At 44.4% G+C, this 23,019-nt stretch overlaps 1 protein-coding gene across 4 annotated transcripts in view; it reads left to right on the top strand.

Annotated features, from left to right (window-relative positions):
* FBXW11 (F-box and WD repeat domain containing 11) overlaps positions 1-23,019 on the top strand; it is a 94,635-nt gene that overhangs the window by 52,351 nt on the left and 19,265 nt on the right. For 3 of the 4 annotated variants that reach the window (XM_081314038.1, XM_081314037.1, XM_081314040.1), the window contains 3 exons: positions 2,074-2,136; positions 3,981-4,206; positions 22,044-22,230. In XM_081314038.1, coding sequence (XP_081170164.1) covers positions 2,074-2,136; positions 3,981-4,206; positions 22,044-22,230 — 476 coding nt within the window. Of the gene's footprint in view, positions 1-485; positions 942-2,073; positions 2,137-3,980; positions 4,207-22,043; positions 22,231-23,019 lie in introns of those variants that run through there. The other variant, XM_081314039.1, reaches the window with a different exon arrangement.

The following is a 23,019-nucleotide window of genomic DNA, read 5'->3' as shown; positions in this document are numbered from 1 at the left end:
GCACCCTCGTAACTTTAAGCGGTCTTTAAATAATGGTCATAAATTGAGAGCTACCTGTACATTTATCACTGCTTGAAATATCTAAAATTAGAATCAAGCGCACCACATCAAGCGCAAATGATTAGTGATTAGAACATCATTAGAGAGGAACCTGTCTTACTGAAATCTCAGACGTTTAGTTTGAATTGCTCTTTGTTGTTAAAGCACATGGTATCATCAGACTTAGATTGAAAGTGCTCTCTGAGACCTGCAGATCGTTTATAAATGCCTTTGAGCTTGGGAAAGGTTTTTAAAAGATGGCCAAAAAAATTGGGCATTAATCATTCCACTGTCAGGAGACCTTCTATGAGTGGAGAAGTTTTTTTAAACAACTGTCAACTTGCCCAGACTGCCTCAACGAGTTCAGATCAAGAGCAGAAGACAAGATGCTAAAAGAAATCTCTGATAAGAACCCTAGAATTTCATGCTGGGATCTCTGGGGGGCTCTTGCTTCCGTTGATATCAAAATGCATGAGTCTACCATTGTAAAGAAGTTGCACAAATTAGATCCACATGGGAGGTATTCCAAAAAGGAACCTTTGCCGTCCAGAGAGAAGATCAGGGCAAGGCAAATTTGCTCGCAAAGACTTCATAGGAAAGATCAGAACTTCTGGAACAGTGTGCTCTGGACAGATGAGGCAAAGATAAACTTATTTGGCCACATGTTTGGTGAAAACCAAAGATAGCACATTTCACTAGAAGAACCTGATACCAACCCAAAAGCACGTTCTGGTTTGGGGCTATTTGGCTGCATCGGGACCTGGGCGTCTGTCCATCACAGACTCCACTATGAATTCTTAATTGTGTCAGAGGGCGCTTGAGGCTAACGCGAGAACAACTGTCAGAAGACGAGTTCAGCTGAAAGTGGACCTTGCAACATGACTGTGAGCCTAAACATTCTGGTAAATCAACCAAGGAATGGCTGGGGAACGGAGGGGTTGCTAGAAATGAATTACATAGCTGAAAAGATCCTACATAGTAGATTGGAGGGGAAAAAAAAATCCTCCTAGTCAATGTCAAAGACTGGTAGACAGTTAATAGTATAAGAGAGACCTGGGCATTTTACAGCCCCCTGGCCAGCCTGCCTGAGGTCAGTCGGAAGTTAGAAATCAAATGTAGATAAGCGGATGCCGTGCATGCAATACAACCATTGTTGCCTTTATTTTGAAGGAAACTGCTTTTTTTTTCCTTTCCAATTTACGTATGTACGTGTATGTATGTGCCTCTGCATCTTCCTAGCCCTGTTGGTTCACCCTTCCAGAACACTCCCAGTTTCTTATGTGGCCCCTTGGGGAAAATGAATTGCCCACCCCCTGGTATGAGGAGATTAGGTTGTTTCTGCCAAAGGGAGCAGTGCCACGTACTGTTTCTGGCAAGGAAGTCCTTATTTTTTTCCACCCAAGGAAATGGCATGTCTATTAATGTGTTGTTAAAGAAATGATTGCAACATCTATTTCTTCATGGTTTTTTTGTCCAATTACATCACTTTTATTTTTATATACTGTTTGAATAAAGGTAATAATATTACTATAGCCAAATACGTTTGAGAAAACGTCTACATGGGGCTACTTCTTCACATGGCTGCATGTCTGAATTATTTTCTGCTGTTACCTTTTTCGGTCTTTCCTCTTCTCTCGTTTCCCCCAAATGAGATATTTCTTCCTTGCTTTGGTGTATAGCTTCATGTACTAATTATTGCTATAGATATATTTTGAGAAGTTTGACTAGATAAATGCGATAGCGTTATAGGCAGTTTAGTAGCTTTCATTAGACGTCAATGACTTTATTTTAGGCTGTCTTTTAAGATGGGAGTCTCCTGAAATGCTGGGTTTCAGCTATTAAAAAGAATGCTCCCTCCCCCCCTTGATAAAACACATGTATTTGTGATGAAGTTAACTAGTGGCTAGCAATTCTGCTGCTAATATAGCTATTAAGTAGGATTGTATAGTGCGCAGGTGTGTCTCAGAGAAAGATAGGACATATTGAAATGTTCACAGAAGAAAACATACTTGTATTTCTTCTTTTTTTCCCCAGAACACGTCAGTAATGGAGGATCAGAATGAAGATGAGTCTCCAAAGAAAAACACATTGTGGCAGGTAGGCTTGATTCGAATTTCCTTAGATTTAACCCTATCTTTAATAATTTGCACAGTTACTATGGAAGTGTTTTCTTTAATGCCGATTTTATTGAGTAGACTATTGAGTAGGGAGCAGCTGTAAGAAGAGCTTTTGTTTTGCGAATACTAAACAAGATAGAATTGCTAAAAATATTAGCTTGATCACTTGAGACCCCAAGAAGCTCATCCAAATTTCTTTATAGTTGTTTATTAGTCTGCTGTACTATCTGATGTGTTTATACATACTATGGGTTCCTCTTTTTTATGCCCACCTTCCTTACATTCCAGATCCCCTGCTTACATATTCTGAATTCCCTTCACTCTCTCTGATCTTTTTTCTTTTCAAGCTGATCTCATAGCTCTCTATAACCACTAGGTGGTGCTGTAGGTAAAGAAATAGAGATGCATACCTCTATAAGAGATCGTGAACCTTTTCAACATTGAGATTAATAGCTGTGGAGATAAACATTCACTTGACGCTTGATTTTTATTTTATCTTGCATTCACGCTGTAGAGATTGGAATTGTCTACCCAGACTGTACAATACCAAACAAGGATGCTTAATTAGTCCTTAGCTTTATATACGTTAGACAAACAAATACTTATTGATTTGGTACATCACCTAATCCAGACATGTCAAACACAAGGCCCGGGGGCCGGATCCGGCCCGCGAAGTGGTTTCATGCGGCCCGCGAAACCATCCTGGAAACAGTGAGGGAATGGCCCCCACTGCCTTGGCCCTGGCCCAGAGACCCTCCTTCTGCCAGAGACCCTCAGATCTGTCCCACTCCTGCCCAGGCCCCCATAGGCACCCTTGATGCAAACGATGTAGAGCTGGCCACGCCCACCCAGTAGGCCATACGCACTCTAGCCACGCCCACCCAGTAGGCCACACCCACCCTGGCCATACCCACCCGGCCCCCTGAGGGCAACCGCAATGCTGATGCGGTCCTCAATGAAATTGAGTTTGACACCCCTGACCTAATCCATTCAAGCCTGGTGTTGCTTTTTTTTTAATCAGAGCTTTTTTTTTGTAACAACTGGCAGTTCTTAACAACAGTTTGCTTGTATAAAATTTGTAAAAATATTGTGGCAAATATTTGTTTTTCGAATGATTATCTGCCATCATGTCCTTTTCAATTCCTAGCAGCCAATAGCTCCATCCCTAACCTGTTCTTTCAGATCTCCCAATGTTGCACTCATCTTCATCATAACTGAGACCTTCCACTTTGCTGTTGGTTGTCCTCTTCTTTGCATTCTTTCCACCTTTCTCAGCATCAGAGCCTTTTTCAGAAAGCTGCATCTTCACATAATGCGTGTGAAACTTTGCACAGTGTGTCCAGGCTTCGCATAACATGTCTGAAGTTTGTACTTTAGTACGTGGTGAATGTTAGTAACAGCTTATTTAGACACAGTTACTGTGATGAACAGATAAGGCTTTTAATTACTGTCAAGAATTTTATTAAGTATGAAAAATAGTATTTATTCTGTATTTGGGAGAGGGGGGGGGTTAGAATAAATCTAGTGACAGTATTTCAATTGCTAATTTTTAATAATGCAAACCAGATGGAAACAAGTATATAAAGAATGTATCCGGTGATGAGAAATTTCTCATTTCAGGATTTGGGGGGGGGGGGGGAAGCATACCAGTTGGTGTTTGTTGGAAGCGAATCAAACTGTTTATAGACTAAATGTATCACATGCAAAATGTGGATAACCGGGCTATTGATATTCATATCTGTAATAGAATATCTGTAATACAGTATTCTAAAAGTTGAAGAGGAAACTTAATTTTTTTTTCTATTTGTGTTTTTCATAAAACAGATAAGCAATGGAACTTCATCTGTAATAGTCTCAAGGAAACGACCATCGGAAGGAAACTACGAAAAGGAAAAAGACTTGTGTATTAAGTATTTTGACCAGTGGTCTGAATCAGATCAGGTTGAGTTTGTGGAACACCTCATTTCACGAATGTGTCACTATCAGCATGGACATATTAATTCCTACTTAAAGCCCATGCTGCAAAGGGATTTTATCACTGCTTTACCAGGTAGGTTTTGTTGCATGTTGTAACAAAATGTAAAATAAAGCAGTTATAACTTAACAAATGTTATTAATCACTAAAGGAATTGTTATATGCTTTGTTACTCCAGTCTGAATAATTGTGACGGCCACTGGATGCCAGTATTGTTCCATTTAAAGATAAATTTTGAACTTTTGTGTTTTAAATGGATTTGTTGCAAATTACTATATTAAGGCTTTCCCTAATTTTGAACCTTCACAAAGGATTGCACTCTATTGTACTTATCTGTGTTTTTTCTAGCTGCTATTGGAATCTTGTTTGGAAGTAAGGTGATATCTCTGCTCTTTCAGCTGATGTACTTAAGGTTTTTTTTTTCCCCTCCCTCTCTCTGACTTTAAAATTTTACATCTGTTGTCATTAGTATTCTGTTTGGCACTTTGAAGAAAAAATGTTGTGTGTGGGATTAGTTGTTCAGAACACCCTAACACCCAGGTTCTAAATAGTTACTTGGAAATAAGTTCATTGTACACCCTCAAACTTGGTCAAGCTGTGGAATGTATTTAGAAAATGGGAATCCTAAAACATGTCATTGTCCTGAAATCTATAAACAAATGAGAAAGACACATTATAAGCAAAATATGGTGAAACAGACTGGTTCCAGGTTGCAAAGGACTGAGATATATTCTCACTCTATATTCTCCCCTTAATTATTCAACCTATATGCTGATTTTATGTTAAGGGAAACTAGATTGGAAGAAGATGAGCGTGTTTTTAAAATGGAGGGAGAACCATCAATTTTCTGTGGTATATTGATGACACTGCTACCTGAAAAATTCAAAGATTTTATAAGCTCTAGTAACAGAGTTGTCTCAAGCTGAAAAATATGAGTGGCTAATAATAATACCTAAATACTCAGACACTACCTTAATAGCTCTTAGGTCTTGGTTAGGACTTGAACTTTTAAGTTTTTACCAGTCCCAGACAGGGAATCAAATTGAAAATTAAATCATCATCAACAACAACAATAATAATCTGAAGGAATCAATATGCCCCATGAAAATAACATTAAGAGTCTGGATGAAGGTGATTACTACAGATTTCTGGGTAGTCTTCAAACTGACAACATCAAGCATAGTGAAGTCAAGAAAAAGAGTCCAAACATCAAGGCAGTCAACACATGGGCAATTCCAGTCATTAGATACACAGCTGGAATAGTAGACTGGACTCGAGCAGAATGAAAAACAATGGATAGGACTCTATCAAGGCAAATAGATGGGCATGGAATGTTGCAAGTACATCAAATGGTTGAGGAAGAAAAAATGGCTTTGGAAGAATATCTGAAAGACAGTGAAGAAGATGCACTGAGGTTAGTACACCAGGAAGGGTTACTGACTACTGGAGAGACCAGACAAATGCATACAAAGCCAGAATTGAGAAGACAGCGACAGACAGTAAGCGCCACCTATGCAAAGAAGCTGAAGAAACAGTAGACCACCTGGTAAGCTGCTGCAAGATCGCCCAGACCGACTACAAATAATGACATGACAAAGTAGCAGCAATAGTGCGTTGGAAGATCTGCAAGAAATATCATTTTTTTTAAATCCCATTTATATCCTGCCCTTCTCCGAAGACTCAGGGCGGCTTAGAGTCTAAGCACAATGTGCTTAGCAATAGCCTTCATTCTATGTATATGCCTGCTTATTAGGGCTTTCACACCCCCCCCCAAGCGGCATTATTACAAAGTCAGCTTAATTGCCCCCAACAATCTGGGTCCTCATTTTACCTACCTCGGAAGGATGGAAGGCTGAGTCAACCTTGAGCCTGGTGGGACTCGAACCTGCACTAATTGCAGGCAGCTGGTGTTACTTAAGGAGGCATTAGCCCACTGCTCCACCAAGGCTCTTGCCTGCAAGCAAGAATTGCTGGGACCATAAAATAGAGAAAGTCATAGAAAATGAAGAAGTTAAATTGCTCTGGGACTTGAGAATTCAGACAGACGTGCACCTGCCACATAACACCCGAGAGTTAACATTTGTCAATAAGAAAGACAAAAAAGTCTGGATGGTGGATGTGGCAGTGCCTGGAGACAGCAAAATAGAAGAGAAAAAACTGAAAAGGATAACAAAATACAAAGACCTACAAATAGAAATAGAGCCACTGTGGCAAAGGCAAGCAAGGGTAGTACCAATAGTAATAGGTGCATTGGATGCAATCCCAAAATAACCAGTGCCAGCACCATTGGCATTGACAAATTTGTCATCAGTCAATTGCAAAAGGTGGCTTTAGCTTCCATTCTGTGACGATCTCTGTAACACCATCAAACATCCAGATCTGCCTATCCCAAATCCCAGGTAGACAACAATGCTAACTAAGAAAAACACCAGAGCCATTAAGTCCTCTAATGTAATCTTTATTGAGCGGAATCAATTTGGTAGGTTCAAAGTGAAAGTTAGCTCTGAAGAAAAAGTGGGAAACAAGGAAAACAAGAAAATAGGCACCTTGGATGCAATCCCAAAAACAACTGGAGCACCATTCGAACTCCATCAGCATTGACAAATTCACCATCAGTCAGTCGCAAAAAGCAACTTGACTCGGAACAGCTTACATCCTGCAACAATATCTCTTAACTATCAACATCCACATCTGCCTATCCTAAGTCCTTAGAAAGGACTCGACAGGTGGATAAAAATGCCAGATGCAGTCTGAACATCTGGCTGACTGTGCAATGAACCAAAATAATAGAACCAAGAAGTACAGTAAAAATGGAACTAAAGTTAAACACAGAGAAGACCAAACACATCATAAGAAGCTCAACAACCAGCCTTGGAATCGTCAGTGAAGATATTGAAATGATAGACATCTGCTTTGGGGGATCAACCATCCTAAAAGCATCGTTAGAAGATCTGAAGGACAGATTAGGGATAGACCACCTTGGAAAGTGCCTGGGGTTCCACACCAACCCAATGGCATGTAACCAATCAGGCAGGCAGTTTGACATTCTTTGATTACATTTGTAGAAATGATTTTAAATAAATGGCTTTCCCTTGTCCCCTGAAATATCAGTTTATCATTAATATTGTTATCACTCTTAAGTTCCTCCTATCTGGACCGGGATGCCCTACGCACAGTCACTCATGCGCTCGTGACCTCCCGTCTAGACTACTTCAACGCTCTCTACATGGGGCTGCCCTTGAGGACCACTCGGAGGCTTCAGCTGGTGCAGAATGCGGCCGCGCGAGTTGTGATGGGGGTTTCCCGATACTCCCATGTAACACCTCTACTCCGCAAGCTGCATTGGCTTCCGGTTGCCCTCCGGGTGAGATTCAAGGTGCTGGTGATGACCTATAAAGCCCTAAATGGCTTGGGTCCGGGATATCTGAGGGAACACCTGCTGCCGGCATCAAGCTCCCTTCGTCCAGTGCGCTCCCACAGGGAGGGTCTTCTCAGGGTGCCGCCGATAAAAGACTGTCGGCGGATAACACCCAGGGGAAGGGCCTTCTCTGTGGGTGCGCCTGCCCTCTGGAACCAGCTGCCCGTGGAGCTTAGGACTGCCCCCAACCTTCGCACATTTCGCCGGGACCTGAAGACCTGGCTCTTTGAGCTCTCCGGCCCAGGCTGAGAATTTTTAACTGGGGTTTTTAATTTTAGGGATGATTTAATCTTTTTTAATTTGTTTTTAACTTTTGTACTGGTTGTTTTAAATGCCCTGTAAACCGCCCTGAGTCCTTCGGGAAAGGGCGGTATATAAATTTAATAAAATAAAATAAAATAAATAAATAAGTGATGCTTCAGAGAGAGAGAGAGAGAGAGAGAGAGAGAGAGAGAGAGAGAGAACTGAAGAGAACCTTGTTTTTATTGTCTTTTTGTAATATTCAGCCAAATGTGTAAGAATGATAATTTGATGACAACTATGCTAGTGATTCATTCTCTCTGCTAGTGGGTTGGTTTTTCATGATGGTTGTCATTAGCTTTTAATTCTGACTTCAGGTCTCTTTAATCTATGCTATCTTCTTGTCTTGTTTATCTTTTTCTCTCTCTGTCATATTTAAGCTAGCTAATTCACTGTTGCAATATTTGACTCTTAATTTTCTTTTCCCCACCCTAGTGCTCTTTCCATCGCTTGGAACAAGAGCCATTTCTTTTATTTTCAGTACTTTCTTAATGATCCATTTCCTTCGCAGTCTATAATTTTTTATTAAACATTTTTCCTGACCTGCTGCTGCTTGATGTTCCCCAGATTCATCCCTGCTATCCGTCTTTTAACTTCTTACTTTTCTTTTCTTTGGCCTTCTCTATTTTTTCCTCTCTCTATTATTAGCTGTCTGGTAGGGATGTGCAAAATATTTTAAATTCAATGCTGAATACACGCCATTTGATGTTTATCTTACCCTCAAAATGCATGTCCTGAATTCAAAATGCTGCTAAGGGATTGGTCCCTTCAGAAGTATTTCGACTTCGAAATGGTTCGGTTTCGAATTTGGGAGTCATTCAACATTATTTAAACAGCTTGTTTCGAATGCAGAGGAACTGTTCCGAATTTGAAACGTGGGTTTCAAACTTGAAACATGATACAGTACTTTTTTATTTAAAATGGTTCCGTCCTGGAATGTGTATATCCATAATCTCTTGCATGAAGTGCATTTAATTTTCTTTATAGCCACGATGCATCTGCATTTTTCAAAAATAAACTTGATTTTCTTTTCCATATACATTTTTCAGATATTTGTAAAATTGCAAGTTGGGAAGGAAAGGCAGCACTGTTCCTTTTCGTTTCTTTTCCCTCCCCCACCCCCTCTGTACAACTGGAAGTAAGCAGAGGTGCACTTAACTGCTCGAGAGAAATTTCAGCCTTGCATCTGAGGCCAGTGTTTCTACTAGGGAGAGCCTGACCCTTCTGCACAAGCTTGCCTTGCTAATTCCCCTTATCTGAAGTATTGCAGGGAATGTGCGTTTCACCAACAGATTCCTTAAATCAGAAGTCCCCAACCTTTTGGCAACCAGGGACCGGTTCCATAGAGAGAGGTTTTTCCGTGGATCGGAGGGTGCGTGGTTTTGGGTGCTGCCTGCATCTCGCAGATGGGGCTTTGCTTGTTTGTGTGGACTGGTTGCTGGCATGCCACGGCCTGGTACTGGTCCATGGACCGGGGGTTGGGGACCCTTGCCCTAAATGCTTTAGCTCTGGATTGTTGGGAATTAATGCAGTCTCTACCCGCTAGGGTCTGGAAGCCATGTGGAGCCCAAACTCAGAAAGAATATATTGACCTCAAGTCATTCTGGTTGCACTGCCTACTCAGACTAGTACCAGAGTACAACTACAGGTCTAAATGTTCAATCTTCTGGAAAGCCTTGCCTGGGAACACTTATTCCCAAGAACACGTTCATTAAGAATAATAAATCCCCAAGATTTATTAAGAATGAAATTAAAGGAATAGCAGAAGAATTCCAGCAAGTTAACTGTACTTTCAAAAGAGAAACACACACACACACACACACACACACACACACACACACAGTGATTAAGAGAGGAAGACTGCTATTTTCCTTTACACAGTTTCTGTATACAGGGGATAAGGTTAGTCCTTTTTAATGGAGGAAAGGCAGATTGCACCTGCTGGCTGTGTGAAGGAGCCTTTTACCAATGTGACAGCCAGCTGTCGTACTTTTTAACAATTCTGGCAGGTCACGTGAGCACGCTCCCAGTTTACTTTGTCAACCTTCTTATTAATAATAAATAATAATAATAAACCTTTATTGTCAAAGTACAACATGTGTACATTGAGATTAGCTGAGCCTCCCCCCCCCGTGCTCTCCCCCCCCAACACACAGTGTTATAGTTGAGACAATTGATGATTGGCATCTACACTCAGTTCCTATCACATGCTATATGCAATTTTTCCATCTCACTATTGGCTAACATCAGGAATGCCTGCAACTACTGGTTGATGCTGGTTGTCCTGAGAATGGGCTGTCTACCACCCATGCCACATATATTTATTTATGATGGCTTCAATCTTATTCCTGGAGCCCAAATTCCTATGAAATACTTAATAATTGTCGTCAAATACAGAGTTATGTTTCTTAAGATATTGAGACTTACAAGAAGGCTTTATCTCTCCTCCTGATTTCCTTGGCTGCGCACTCAACCTTTTCTTGACAAGAAGTAGGATAGTTGCTTCAGGTAATCCATGGAGGTTATTTATTATCTCTTTCTCCAAATTTCTGAACTCTTAGAAAGTAACCAATTTTTACTATGGAGTATTTCGGAAGAGCTTAACAGTCTGGTTTATACAAAAATGTCCTGTGAAAGTTTGAAAATTCAGTAATGCCTTTAGGATTGGTAAACAAATCTGTCAGTCTTTGAAAGACAAATGAATCACGCTTGCTATGATTTTCTGGACGAATTTTTGATAGCATATTTAGATGATTTGTGGACTTAGAGGCTCATTCTCTCCATAATCAAGCTTGAGTGGTTCTTTAATGCCTTCATGACAACGGTCTCTATGCTAAGCCAGAGAAATACGCCTTTCATTTAACTATATTAGATTTATTAAAGCTATTAGAGTTTTTGGATATAGCTGATTAAAATATACTCAGTGTTATCTTGGTAGTGACTCTACGCTATCAAAGACATCTAGCATTTCCTGAGATTTTCCTACATTTACCATAAGTGAATGGGACTGTCAGTGAGTCAACAGCAGGTCAGAGGAGGAGCCGCTGTGGGACAGAGATGACAGTTGCTCTTTAAAAATTATGATTTAAATCAAGTCGATTTAAATCAAACCTTTTTTTTACTGGTGATTTAAATCGACTTGATTTAAATCATATCCACCCTGGCTTTGACCATACTATTGGCTTGTTTGTGAAGAAGGATATCCCCTTTAAGCGAGCTTTCAGTCCAAACTGACAAGCCATTTCAGTCCGTCCCCATCCAATTTCTGCCTACCACTTTAACAGATTGATGTCTCTAATTGTGCCTTGGGAACTATGCTTTTACAATTCTCCTGATGACTTTTGCTGGCCTTGGGTCAGAGTAGAAGTCAAGAATTACATCTCGTGCCCTATTTGTCACCAAGCCTCTGATTGGCAAACCTAGAGTCCCTCCTCGTTCCGCAGAGGCTGTAGAATATGGCTTCCTGGGGGCTATTTAACTGGCCTGTTACTGTCAATATCTCGGTGCTATTTTAGTGGTAGTTCTTTTTTTTCTAAAAAGTCCTTCTTTGTTCCCTAATGTCATTTTCTCCCTACATCAGGAGAACTCATTCGTTCAGACAGTGAACACACCCGCCCACCAACACCCCAACTCTTGGTAGTTTGGGGGCCACTTTGCCCATGTTGCTGTTAGTATTATTTAATTTTTATTTATTCAAATGTTTAATTTCCTATTAAAAGTATTTGGAATACATTGATCACAAACATTTTCTATTAACAATTCTCGAATTTTTTGGGGGGGCGGGCCTTTGTGGCAAGTATAAAATTCCTTACTTGGAAACACTGGAAGTTGTCTCTCCTCGATGTTACTCCCACACTGTAGAACACATCTGTTTTTAGAAACGTTGTCAAGTAGTAGCTTGTTTTGGTTTGAATGCTGTTTTTGACCAAAGCCGATCGCAGCACGGGACTATCTTGTTGGGCTCAGAAGCTAAGCTGGGTCAGGCCTCTTTAATACTTGGTTAGGATGGAAGACCAGGCTATAGAAAAGCCATACCAAACTACTTACGTATTGCTGCCAAGGAAGCTACCTAGCAAGATGCTAAAGTCAGGCTTTACCTGAAAGATTTTTATTTTTCCCCTGATAGTGCTGCTATTAATAGAAGTCCAAGCCTTGATATTTTTTTTTCTTGTTACCGTTTTATTTTTGGATTCCTGCACATCATACCGCCTTTTTATTTATTTATTTGTTTGTTTGTTTGTTTGTTTGTTTGTTTGTTTTATATACCGCCCTTCTCCCGGAGGACTCAGGGCGGTGTACAGAGCAATAAAGTAAGAATACAATAAAGCAATAAAGTGAGAAAATTTTAAAACCCAAATCCATCAGGCCAGGCCGGCTTGTTGGAATAGATAAGTTTTTAGATCACGCCGGAAGGAGCGAAGGTCGGGGGCCATCCGGATTTCAGCTGGTAAGCGGTTCCAAAGGATTGGCGCACCCACCGAGAATGCTCTCCCCCTGGGGGTCACCAGCCGACATTCTCTGACCGGTGGCACCCTGAGGAGGCCCTCTTTGTGGGAGCGCACAGGACGGAGGGATGTTGACGCTGGCAGTAGGTGCTCCCGTAGGTAATCCGGACCCATGCCATGTAGGGCTTTGTATGTCATCAGTAGCACCTTGAATTTCACCCGGAAGGCAACTGGAAGCCAGTGCAGCTCACGGAGCAGAGGTGTAATATGGGAGTATCGGGAGACCCCCAAAAGCACTCGTGCAGCTGCACTCTGCACCAGCTGAAGCTTCCGAGTGGTTCTCAAGGGCAGCCCCATGTAAAGAGCGTTGCAGTAGTCAAGACAGAAAATATGTTGAATAATTAACAGGAACCCCAGTAGCCTTTCCACAGAAGCTTTGCTTTCTGCGTTCTAGAGCAACTAAAAGGGTGCATTTGTTTGGGGAACCATTTGCAGTGCAAAACAAAGATGCATTGTGCTTGAAGAGCTGTTTCCATCTTCTGTGGCTTACTTGGTTCATTTTGTAATCTTAGCATTATGTTGCTAGCCCCAATAACAAGCACTAATAGCTCTAGAAAAAATTATGTTCAATTGTAATTTTAATATCTTACCAGTAAAGAAATGGGGAAGGTGGTGGTGGGGATGTTGTTTGCATAATCCTGAAGGACATATAAAACGGCCATGACAGTTTATTCTCTCAGCTGTTCTGAATTAATCTTATAATTGGCTACTGTAACATAAAAACAAAACGTTCTGAAAAAAGATAGTTTTATATAAACTGAGAAAAGTTCAGCTAGTTTCCTCGTGCTACCATCCTTTCTGAAAAGTGCACCTGTCTACATACACATAAAATGGAAAATATTTGTGGTTTCTGGCTTCTTTTTAATGGAAAAAGTGATAATTACAATATGAACTTTAAAAAAAAAATTGTAGTAGAATGTTTAGTCTGCATAGACTGTTCTTGTCAAGTTAGTTGCGGTTAGCATGTTAGTGGTGAAGGCATTTGTTTTAGACATCAGGCAAGCTATAGCATCACATGATTTAGAATAGATGATGTTGCTAGAGTTGAGGCTGCTCCTAGACTCATAAGTGTCAAGTTTGGGCTTGGTCTCCTGGTTACAGAGAAAGGGGGGGGGGGTTTACCGAGCATATTTTTCCCAGTGTATTAGAATACAGTCACAAGATTTCCTCCACCCAGTCTTTTCCTATATAATCAGAAAGATATAAATGGATGTAAATCTTCGTGAGGGCTGTTTAATTTTTAGTTATTTTGCATCGAGTCATATGTTTTAACTGATCACTGATGCTCTTCCTTGTGGATCTAGTATAAAATAATGAATTTAATAAATAAAGGTAAGTAACCGGGCCATTTGGACCCCAAGACTGAACGAACGGTGAATGTGAGAAAGCATATTGTTGATTTAGAAAAAAAACCAAAGCATGATAAAATGAGTAGGCCTGAATTATAGAATTTTCCAGTAATGAGGAGTTAAAAGCTGGTATGGTTTATTTTGGAAGGTCTTGCACAGTCAACACCGGCCTTGTAGCAGGCCAGGCCAGGCCAAGCATGCCTCATCGGTAGCAGGAGGAAGAAGACGCAAAGCTCAGCTGGAGGCAATGGAGTTCAGGGTGGCCAGAAGGGCAGAGATGGGGAGAGATAAATTGGTGGGGGAGGAGTTGAACCAGAGGCAAGTGTGGTAGGGCAGGAGAAGCATGAGGTCCTCATCTAACCGTGGCACAGTGCTGGCATAACAACTTCTACCAGGACTACCAAAACTGCTGTCTCTTAAGCGAAGCAGTTATATGACGTTTTGCCTAATGGAAGTATCACTTAACGATGGAAATTTTAGTTCCAATGAAGGTCGTTAAATGAGGACTGCTATTCAAGATGGTCCTACTGGTGGTGATCTCCCCCCCACACACACACACATCAAGAAGTTGCCACTGAATGTTCTGGTCTTCACCCTTCCCTTTTGGGGAAGGTACAGAAAAGATGGTGGGGCTCCAGGGTCTCTGGAAAAAGCAGATTACAGTATGTGAATCTTTCAGCTGGGTTGCAAACCTGCATACAGGATGGAAATAGTACCGTATTTTCCGGCGTATAAGACGACCCGGCGTATAAGACGACCCCCTACTTTTAAGAAGTTTTTCAAGGTTTTTTGTCTTGTACGCCGGAAAATACTTACCGTATATACTTGAGTATAAGCCGAATTTTTCAGCCCACTTTTTGGGCTGAAAAATTCCACTTCGGCTTATACTCCACTCAACAAAAAAACTTACCGAGGACTTGTGCGCGGCCGAGGCTTTGGTGCTTCCGGGATCGCGCGCACCTCTCCCAAGCCACCGCCGTCCGGAGACCTGCCGAAGTTTGGGGAGGTTTGGGGAGGTGCGCGCGCACCTCCCCAAACCTCCCCAAACGTCGGCAGGTCTCCGGACCTCCGCGCCCTGCCTGCCTGCTTCTTTCCGCAGCGGAAAGAAGCAGGCAGGCAGGGCGTGGAGGAACGGAGACCTGCCGACGTTTGGGGAGGTTTGGGCGCCTCCCCAAACGTCGCCGGGTCTCCGTTCCTCCGCGCCCTGCCTGCCTGCTTCTTTCCGCTGCGGAAAGAAGCAGGCAGGCAGGGCGCGGAGGAACGGAGACCTGCCGACGTTTGGGGAGGTTTGGGAACCTCCCCAAACGTTGCCGGGTCTCCGTTCCTCCGCGCCCTGCCTGCCTGCTTCTTTCCGCTGCGGAGAGAAGCAGGCAGGCAGGGCGCGGAGGAACGGAGACCTGCCGACGTTTGGGGAGGTTTGGGCGCCTCCCCAAACCTCCCCAAACGTCGCCGGGTCTCTGTTCCTCCGCGCCCTGCCTGCCTGCTTCTTTCCGCTGTGGAAAGAAGCAGGCAGGCAGGGCGCGGAGGAACGGAGACCCGGCGCCGTTTGGGGAGGCGCCCAAACCTCCCCAAACGTCGGCAGGTCTCCGTTCCTCCGTGCCCTGCCTGCCTGCTTCTTTCCGCTGTGGAAAGAAGCAGGCAGGCAGGGCGCGGAGGAACGGAGACCCGGCGACGTTTGGGGAGGCGCCCAAACCTCCCCAAACGTCGCCGGGTCTCCGTTCCTCCGCGCCCTGCCTGCCTGCTTCTTTCCGCTGCGGAAAGAAGCAGGCAGACAGGGCGCAGAGGTCCGGAGACCTGCCGACGTTTGGGGAGGTTTGGGGAGGTGCGCGCGCACCTCCCCAAACCTCCCCAAACTTCGGCAGGTCTCCGGACGGCAGCGGCTTGGGAGAGGTGCGTGCGATCCTGGAAGCACCGAAGCAAGTCCTCGGTAAGCTCCGGGCGGTCACTTGCTTCGCGTCTCCTGAGGGAAGGGGGGGCGACTGGAGCGGGCGTGTTTCCTCGCCTGCTGGGCGCTGCGATTTGCCCGGCGTACGCGCGGGCCCCGAATGGCAGCGTGGAGCGAGGAAGCGGACAGCCAGGGCTTCCCCGAGAGCCGCGGCCACACAGGGTATTCCTGTGTATTCAGGCTTGCAAAATGGCGGATCGAGCCTCTGCTGGCGGCAGAGGCTTGCAGAACGGCGGATCGGCTTATACTCGAGTCAACAACTTTTTCCAGTTTTTGGGGGTGAAATTGGGGGTCTCGGCTTATACTCGAGTCGGCTTATACTCAAGTATATACGGTACATGCCCTGCCCTCCCTGTCCGTCGCAGAGGACGCGAAGGCCCGACTGGCCCCGCCGGCCCTCCCGCTGCTCCCGCGCTTCTGCCGGCCCCCGAGGCGCAGCGTTTCCCGGGCGGCAGGCAGCGCCGGAGGGCAGCCGCCACCCCGCCATGGCCGGCGCCCCTCCTGCTTCCCCCCCCAGGCCTTGAACTTCTCCCATTCGGCACAGGGCGGGGCAGCTCCGCCCGCAGCCTCTTTTTCATGTGCCGCTTCCCTCTCACCGTCGGCCGAGGCGCGCTCGGCCCGGGCTCCCGGTCCCTCTTCCCGGCCGGCTTCCCGCCCTGCCCCTCATGGAGCTGGACTGGGCGTGCAGCCTCTCGGTGTGGCTGCTTTTCCTGGGCGCAAATTTGTGTTGGCGCGGCTGAAGACGCGTGCTTGCAAAGATATAGCGCCGTGGCCTTTTCCCACGCAAAAAGAAGCCAGGGCACGCCCGGCAACTTAAGAGGCGCTTGGACGAGGAGTTTAGAAAGGGGGAAGAGAGGGCGTGCGCGTGTGCACCCTGCTGCCTATTTTTGCAGCCTCGTTTCAAAATGGGGGTGGGGGAAAAATAGGATGGGCTTGACAGCGCGCTGATTGCAAGCCGCCCTCGAAGGACGCGCATCCCGAGAAGAACCGACTGCAACAGCAAGGGCGTGCGTAGACACACAAGCGAGCACCGGCACGTTGGCAGAGCGATCTGCGCGGCCACTGTGCGCGCAACCTGTTACCTTCGGGTTTGTGAACCTGGCTCGCGAAACGCGGAAAGTCTCTGCATTCTTAGAAGTGCGGTAACCCCTTCACGCAAACAGGTCGCCTTTGGATGGCCGCCAGCTCTGCGCATTTATGTCTTCTGACGGGGATTCAAAGAAAAATGAGCGGTCCTCGATGAAATCCAAAGCCTCACCCCAGTCGTAGTTTTAATCATGCGAGCGCGAATGTAATTGGGAATAAATCTTTCATCCATCTCTCCATCCGTAATAAAAGCATCTTTTTGAGAGCAGTTCAAGTGTGCTCTGTTTGTTTCTTGTGGCTGCTTTTCCTGGGCAGCCTGGCGGTGCGGCTCCTGCGCTCGGACCTGTTGCTGAGCCGGCGGCTGCTGCTGCGCCTGGGGCTGCTGGCCGTCCTGCAGGCGCTGGGCTGTCCTGCCGCTGCCCCTCAGCGCCGCGCTCACGGCGGCTGCCTGCTGGCTTGTCTCGGCCAGCACCGCCCGGCGGAAGCGCATCCCCGCGGGGGGGGAGAGCGGTGCTGGTGACAGGTGAGTCCGGCGGGCGCGAGGCCCTCCCTATTGATTGATTGGTGATTGGCCCAGCTTTGCTCCTTTCCCGCCAAAGGGGCGCCTCGCCTTATTGTCTCTGAGCTCTTTCGCCTGCATCGCTGCTGCTCTCAGTTCCGCACTCCGAGCAAGCAATTCTTGTGGTCAGCGCGAGTCAGGCGGTGCCTCGGCGGGAGCAAAGGCTCTCCCTTTCTACGGTCGAATGGGGCGCCTCTGGGGACCGCCTGCCCGTCCTCTCGTCGGGGACCTGACAGCCAAGCATTGGAGGCGCTAGCATGGCCAGTCCTTGAGAGAGCAACGGCAGCAGCTGCAGTAGCCGCCCCAGAAGCTGACGAGAGTTTGCCCTCCATCACCCTTCGCCGTCGGCCGCTTAACCACGGGTCGCCATCGCCTGCCTCCATTCACCCAGCGATCCCGCCGCCCAGCAGAAAAAAGATCCGAAGGTGGTTTTTTTCCGGCGTATAAGACGACCCGGCGTATAAGACGACCCCCCCCCCAACTTTTGAGGTGATTTTCAGGGGTTCAAAAGTCGTCTTATACGCCGGAAAATACGGTATAAATCGTACTTATGAATGTATGTGCGCATGCGTGTGCATGCTTGCATGCATGTGGATGCACACTATATTGCAGTGATTGTTTCTCTTGAGGCCAGTTCCAGTGATGTTAATAATGGGGAGAGATCAAACCTGAGAGCTTTTGTTGTGGGGTGCTTCAGGGCTCGGTGCTTTTCCCATTCCTCTTTACAACTCCATCTTGTTGCGGAATATGTTAACGCTCTTTTCTGCATCGGAACGTTACGCCTTAGTCAACTCACGGTTGGACTACTGCAATGTGCTCTGCATGGAACTGCCTTTGAAAACTACACTGAAGCTACAACTGGCGGCAGAAGTATTTATGGGTATACTTTGGTTTTCCAAGTAATAGTTCTGTTCTCCAAGCTGGTCTGGTTGCCATTCAGCTACAAGTGAAATGAAGGTGCTCGTTGTTTAGGAAAGCACTTGGTGGCTCAGAACCTGCAAGATTGTCTCTTTCTGTTTACATCTTCCTTCTGATAGATATAAAAGAGTAATGAGGCTTCAGAGCCCTACATTGTGCATCCCCTAGAGTAGCTTTAGATCACAGGTGTCAAACTCGTGACGTATCGTGACTTTTTTTGCATTGCCAGAGCTGGGGTGGCCGCGGACTCCGTATGAAGCAACTGGCCTGCAGGCTGGAAGTTTGACATCCCTGGTTTAGATTATTGAAGCAGCTTATAAATTGAATACAGCAGTCCTTGTTTAACAAGTGAATCGTCTGTCTGTCTCTCTCTCTCTCTCTCTCTCACACACACACACACACACACACACACACACACACACAGACTGTGAACATTGGTAGTTGCTGCTATCTATCTCATTCAAAGTTATCTCATTTAGCAACACCCCTGTTAACTCTCACTCTGGCATGCATGTCGTCAGGCGCAGAAATTTGGGCATAAATAATAAGCAGGCATATACATAGAATGAAGGCTACTGCTAAGCTTGTAAGCCGCCCTGAGTCTTCGGAGAAGGGCGGGATATAAATGGAATTAAAATAAAAAAAAAATAAAAATGTCAGAATAACTTTTTTACTATCATTAATTATTGTCATATTTGTGAACAGTCACTATCAAAAGCAGTTGCTAAACAAGGACTACATGTATATAAATACATGTTAGGAACATTCCCAATGTATCTTTATATGGAATACTTTATGGGTACTTTATTTATGAATAACTGATGATTCCTTTAATGCAGCAGGTAATAGGTATCTGAACTGCTATATCAAAGACTTAAGGCAACTGAGTTTGACAGAGAATATGGAATCAATGACTGCATGTTAAATATAAATGGCAAAAAAACCTAGAGCAGATATATAACCTTTTGTTGCTTGTTGGAATGTTTACTAAAAAAAAGAGCGAGAAAGTGGATGGAGAAACTTTAATACATGCAAATGCAGGTGTAAAGGAAGTGCTTAGCATATGGTCTGTTTTGAGGACCGTATTTTGTGGAAACATGAGAAAATGATTTTGTATAAGAGCATACTTATGCCCAGTTATCTTCTCTTCTTTGTTTTTTTTAACAATAGCTGGATTTGTGCTGATCTTGTTTTTCAATTACTATATAAGATTTAACTCTCACAGTACATTAGCCTTGCCCTACTCACTCACTGGAGAAGAGCCTAATGCTGGGAAAGATTGAGGGCAATAGAAGAAGGGGACGACAGAGAATGAGGTGGCTGGATGGAGTCACTGAAGCAGTAGGCGTGAGCTTAAATGGACTCCAGAAGATGATAGAGGACAGGAAGGCCTGGAGGAACGTTGTCCATGGGGTCGTGATGGGTCGGACACGACTTCGCAACTAACAACAACAACTACTACTCACCCCATGACACTTCTTGACTAAAGTCTACAAGTACCAAAGGTGTTTTTGACGCCTTCCCCCCACCCTACATATTTGAGTTATTTGAGGAAATGGGAGTCAAAATTTTTGAGGATCACAGTAGTCAATGAAGACATCTCCTGAAGCATCAGGACTGTAATTTGAAGAGTGGTTGAGAATGGGAATGGGAGGTAGAGACTTCAGTTCTCAGCCTATATAGGTGGTAGAGAGAGAACGGCATTGCTGAAAATTTGACATTTTGCTGCCAGATATTGACTCTGTGATCTAAGGTTTTTGTGGGGTCCTATGCTCAGTGGGTTAGGACTCTGAGCTTGTCGATCAGAAGGTCGGCAGTTTGGCGGGTCGAATCCCGAGTGCCGCGTAACAGAGTGAGCACCTGTTACTCGTCCCAGCTTCTGCCAACCTAGCAGTTCGAAAGCACGTAAAAATGCAAGTAGAAAAATAGGGACCACTACAGTGGGAAGGTAACAGCGTTCCGTGCGCCTTTGGCGTCTAGTCATGCCGGCCACATGACCACGGAGACGTCCTCGGACAAGCGCTGGCTCTTCGGCTTTGAAACGGAGATGAGCACTGGCCCCTAGAGTCGGAAACGACTAGCACGCATGTGCGGGGGAACCTTTACCTTTATGGATCATAAATTGCCTGCCTTTTTTAAAGGGATATATAATTCTTTGATCAAATGCATGTTTTAGAACCCAAGGTAAGAACATGAATTCTAACTTTCACGCAGCTAAAGCTGTAAATCCCTTTTGAACTAACAGCCAAATTGATCTGCTTTAAACTATATGCTTAGTCAGATGAAAAGAAGCAAAGCTCCCATAAGCAGTTTTATGCTGGCCAAGACTAATGCAGGATTCATTTGTCCTGGCAAATTTGATCAAGGAATAATGCTCTAAGGCAAACATTCACCTGTACCTTCATTGAATGGTGTTGGAATCATGCCTTATTACAGTATTTCTAGGAATGGATGATACCTGTCAAACCAGAAAGAGCACTTTAGGGGCTGGTTTTTGTTTGATCGGTGCCCTTGCCCAATTAATGTTTGAGATTGGCGTGACTAGTATTGGATTGAACCACACAGCAATTCAAAATGCGATTACTTGGTTGCAGTGCGTGCGTGTGTGTGTGTACTCTGAAATGTTAATTTTGCAATGCAAGCCCTTCTAACAGAGATTCCTTGAATTTTTGTTCTAAATGCTTGTTATCAGATAAGATATTTTTTTAGTTATCTTTGTCATTTCTGTAGGAAAACCCTGATATAGTAAAACATTTTTATAACATAAATTAAGAGTCTGTATCACAGATTATTCTAGTTATAAATAAAGGATGTAGGGTTTTTTTATAATAAGCAATTGGGTTCATTTTTGATAATAGGTTTTCCCCTACTTGGTAACCAATGTGCATAAAAAATAAAAGGCCAAGATTCAGAGAACCAATTTGCTCCATGTGTTGGGTTCTTTGCTTTTGGCTTAGTACAGGGGTGGGCAACCTTGGCTCTTTCATGACTCGTGGACTTCAACTCCCAGAATTCCTGAGCCAGCATGGCTCAGTATGGAAACCTCTCTCTTTCCCCTCAGCATGGCTGGCTCAGGAATTCTGGGAGTTGAAGTCCACGAGTCATAAAAGAGCCCAGGTTGCCTACCCCTGGCTTAGTATAATATATCAACTCTTTTCTTACAGCTTAGCGCATAGGGTAGAAAAAAATGCAGTCATCAGCAGCTTTTGGAGGGTAATCCCAGCACTCCCAAAAATCAGTAGGCAAAAAAAGGTGGGGAGACTATGGGGAGTCTAAGATACCCACTTCAATCCTTAATTACTCCCCCCCCCCCAAAAAAAAATCAGGCCTCTTTTGGGACTTGGCCTTTGATCAGCTTTGGAGAGCATTTCTCAGCATGTTAAACAAAGTCCAGTGTGACTTTTCATTTTATGCGCTGTTATCTTAATGTGGTACTCCAATCCAGCTACTATATTCACTCAACAAATCACACATGTTTAAAAAGTGGCTGAAAACTGTGAGCAAATACTATGGGGGGGGGGGGAAGTGAACATTTCCCCCCCCCCCCTTTGATCGTGTTTAAAGCAGCTCTCTGGCTCCCAGCCACACATATATTTCAGGTAACATGCAGGGGTGGGGTGGGGGGGTCCAAAAGATCTTATTTGGGGGTGGAGGCACCTTCAGTTCTGTATATATCGCGTCACAGCGTTCTGTGGGGTACTTTCTTGTGCGCGACGCGGCATTTAGCTGCAATCCCAAACTCAACAGTTTCACAGTTGGAAAAGTATTGCGGATTTTAAAGTGTTTTGTTTCACAAAGATTGGCAATTCTCTCTCTCTCTCTCTCTTTGTAGAACAAGGCTTAGATCACATAGCAGAAAATATCCTCTCCTACCTAGATGCGAGATCCCTCTGTGCAGCTGAATTGGTGTGTAAGGAATGGCAGCGGGTTATTTCGGAAGGAATGCTTTGGAAGAAGCTGATTGAGAGAATGGTACGAACTGATCCGCTCTGGAAGGGGCTCTCAGAAAGGAGGTGCTGGTATGTATCTGTGCAAAAAGAATAAACATTCTTCCTCCTCCTCCTCCTCCTCCTCCTCCTCCGGAATGGAAATACTTCCCTAATGTATTGAGCACGTCTGGTCTGATTGGGCAGTAATGGTGGTAAAGGTTAGAAGAAAATGCAGTGCAATTCTTAGTTAAGAAGTCTGTCCTCCCGTTCTTTTCTCTTGTCTTTTTGCTTCTTGATTTGGCTTTGATCGTCCTCTGTGAGTGCGTATTTCATTGAGGTCTGCTAATAAAGTCAGTGTGTGTGTGTGGGGGGGGCTCTGTATTTTGTAGTCAACAGAACTATTAGTATTTAATTACAGAAAGAACATCCATAGCCTTCCACACCGTTCTCTGTGTCAAAGACTATGGAAAGTAGTGTCTAAGCCTCAGGGAGATGAGAATACATCTCCAGTTGCATTCAGCTACCCAAGCCAATTTCTCTCTAGGGCAGGGGTAGGCTACCTCGGCTCTTTTATGACTCATGGACTTCAACTCCCAGAATTCCTGAGTCAGCATAGCTGACTCAGGAATTCTGGGAGTTGAAGTCCATGAGTCATAAAAGAGCCGAAGTTGCCTACCCCTGCTATAGGGCAATAATAGTTTTACAGGTGGGGGAATAGAATCAAAAGTAGAACTTTTTAAAGTTTTAATTCTATCTGTGGATTTAACTAAAAGAAAAAATATGGACAATTGAATTCTCAGTTTGGCTCTCTTTGGGTGTCGCTTTTTAGAATGGAGATTTTATAAAATTAAGAATGAAAAAACACAGAATAAGGGAAGA

Source organism: Vipera berus (genome assembly GCF_964194415.1).
Source record: "Vipera berus genome assembly, chromosome: 1".
Taxonomy (NCBI): Eukaryota; Metazoa; Chordata; class Lepidosauria; order Squamata; family Viperidae; genus Vipera; species Vipera berus.
The sequence above is the reverse complement of the archived record's forward strand: the minus strand, read 5'-3'. Positions and strand labels throughout refer to the sequence as shown.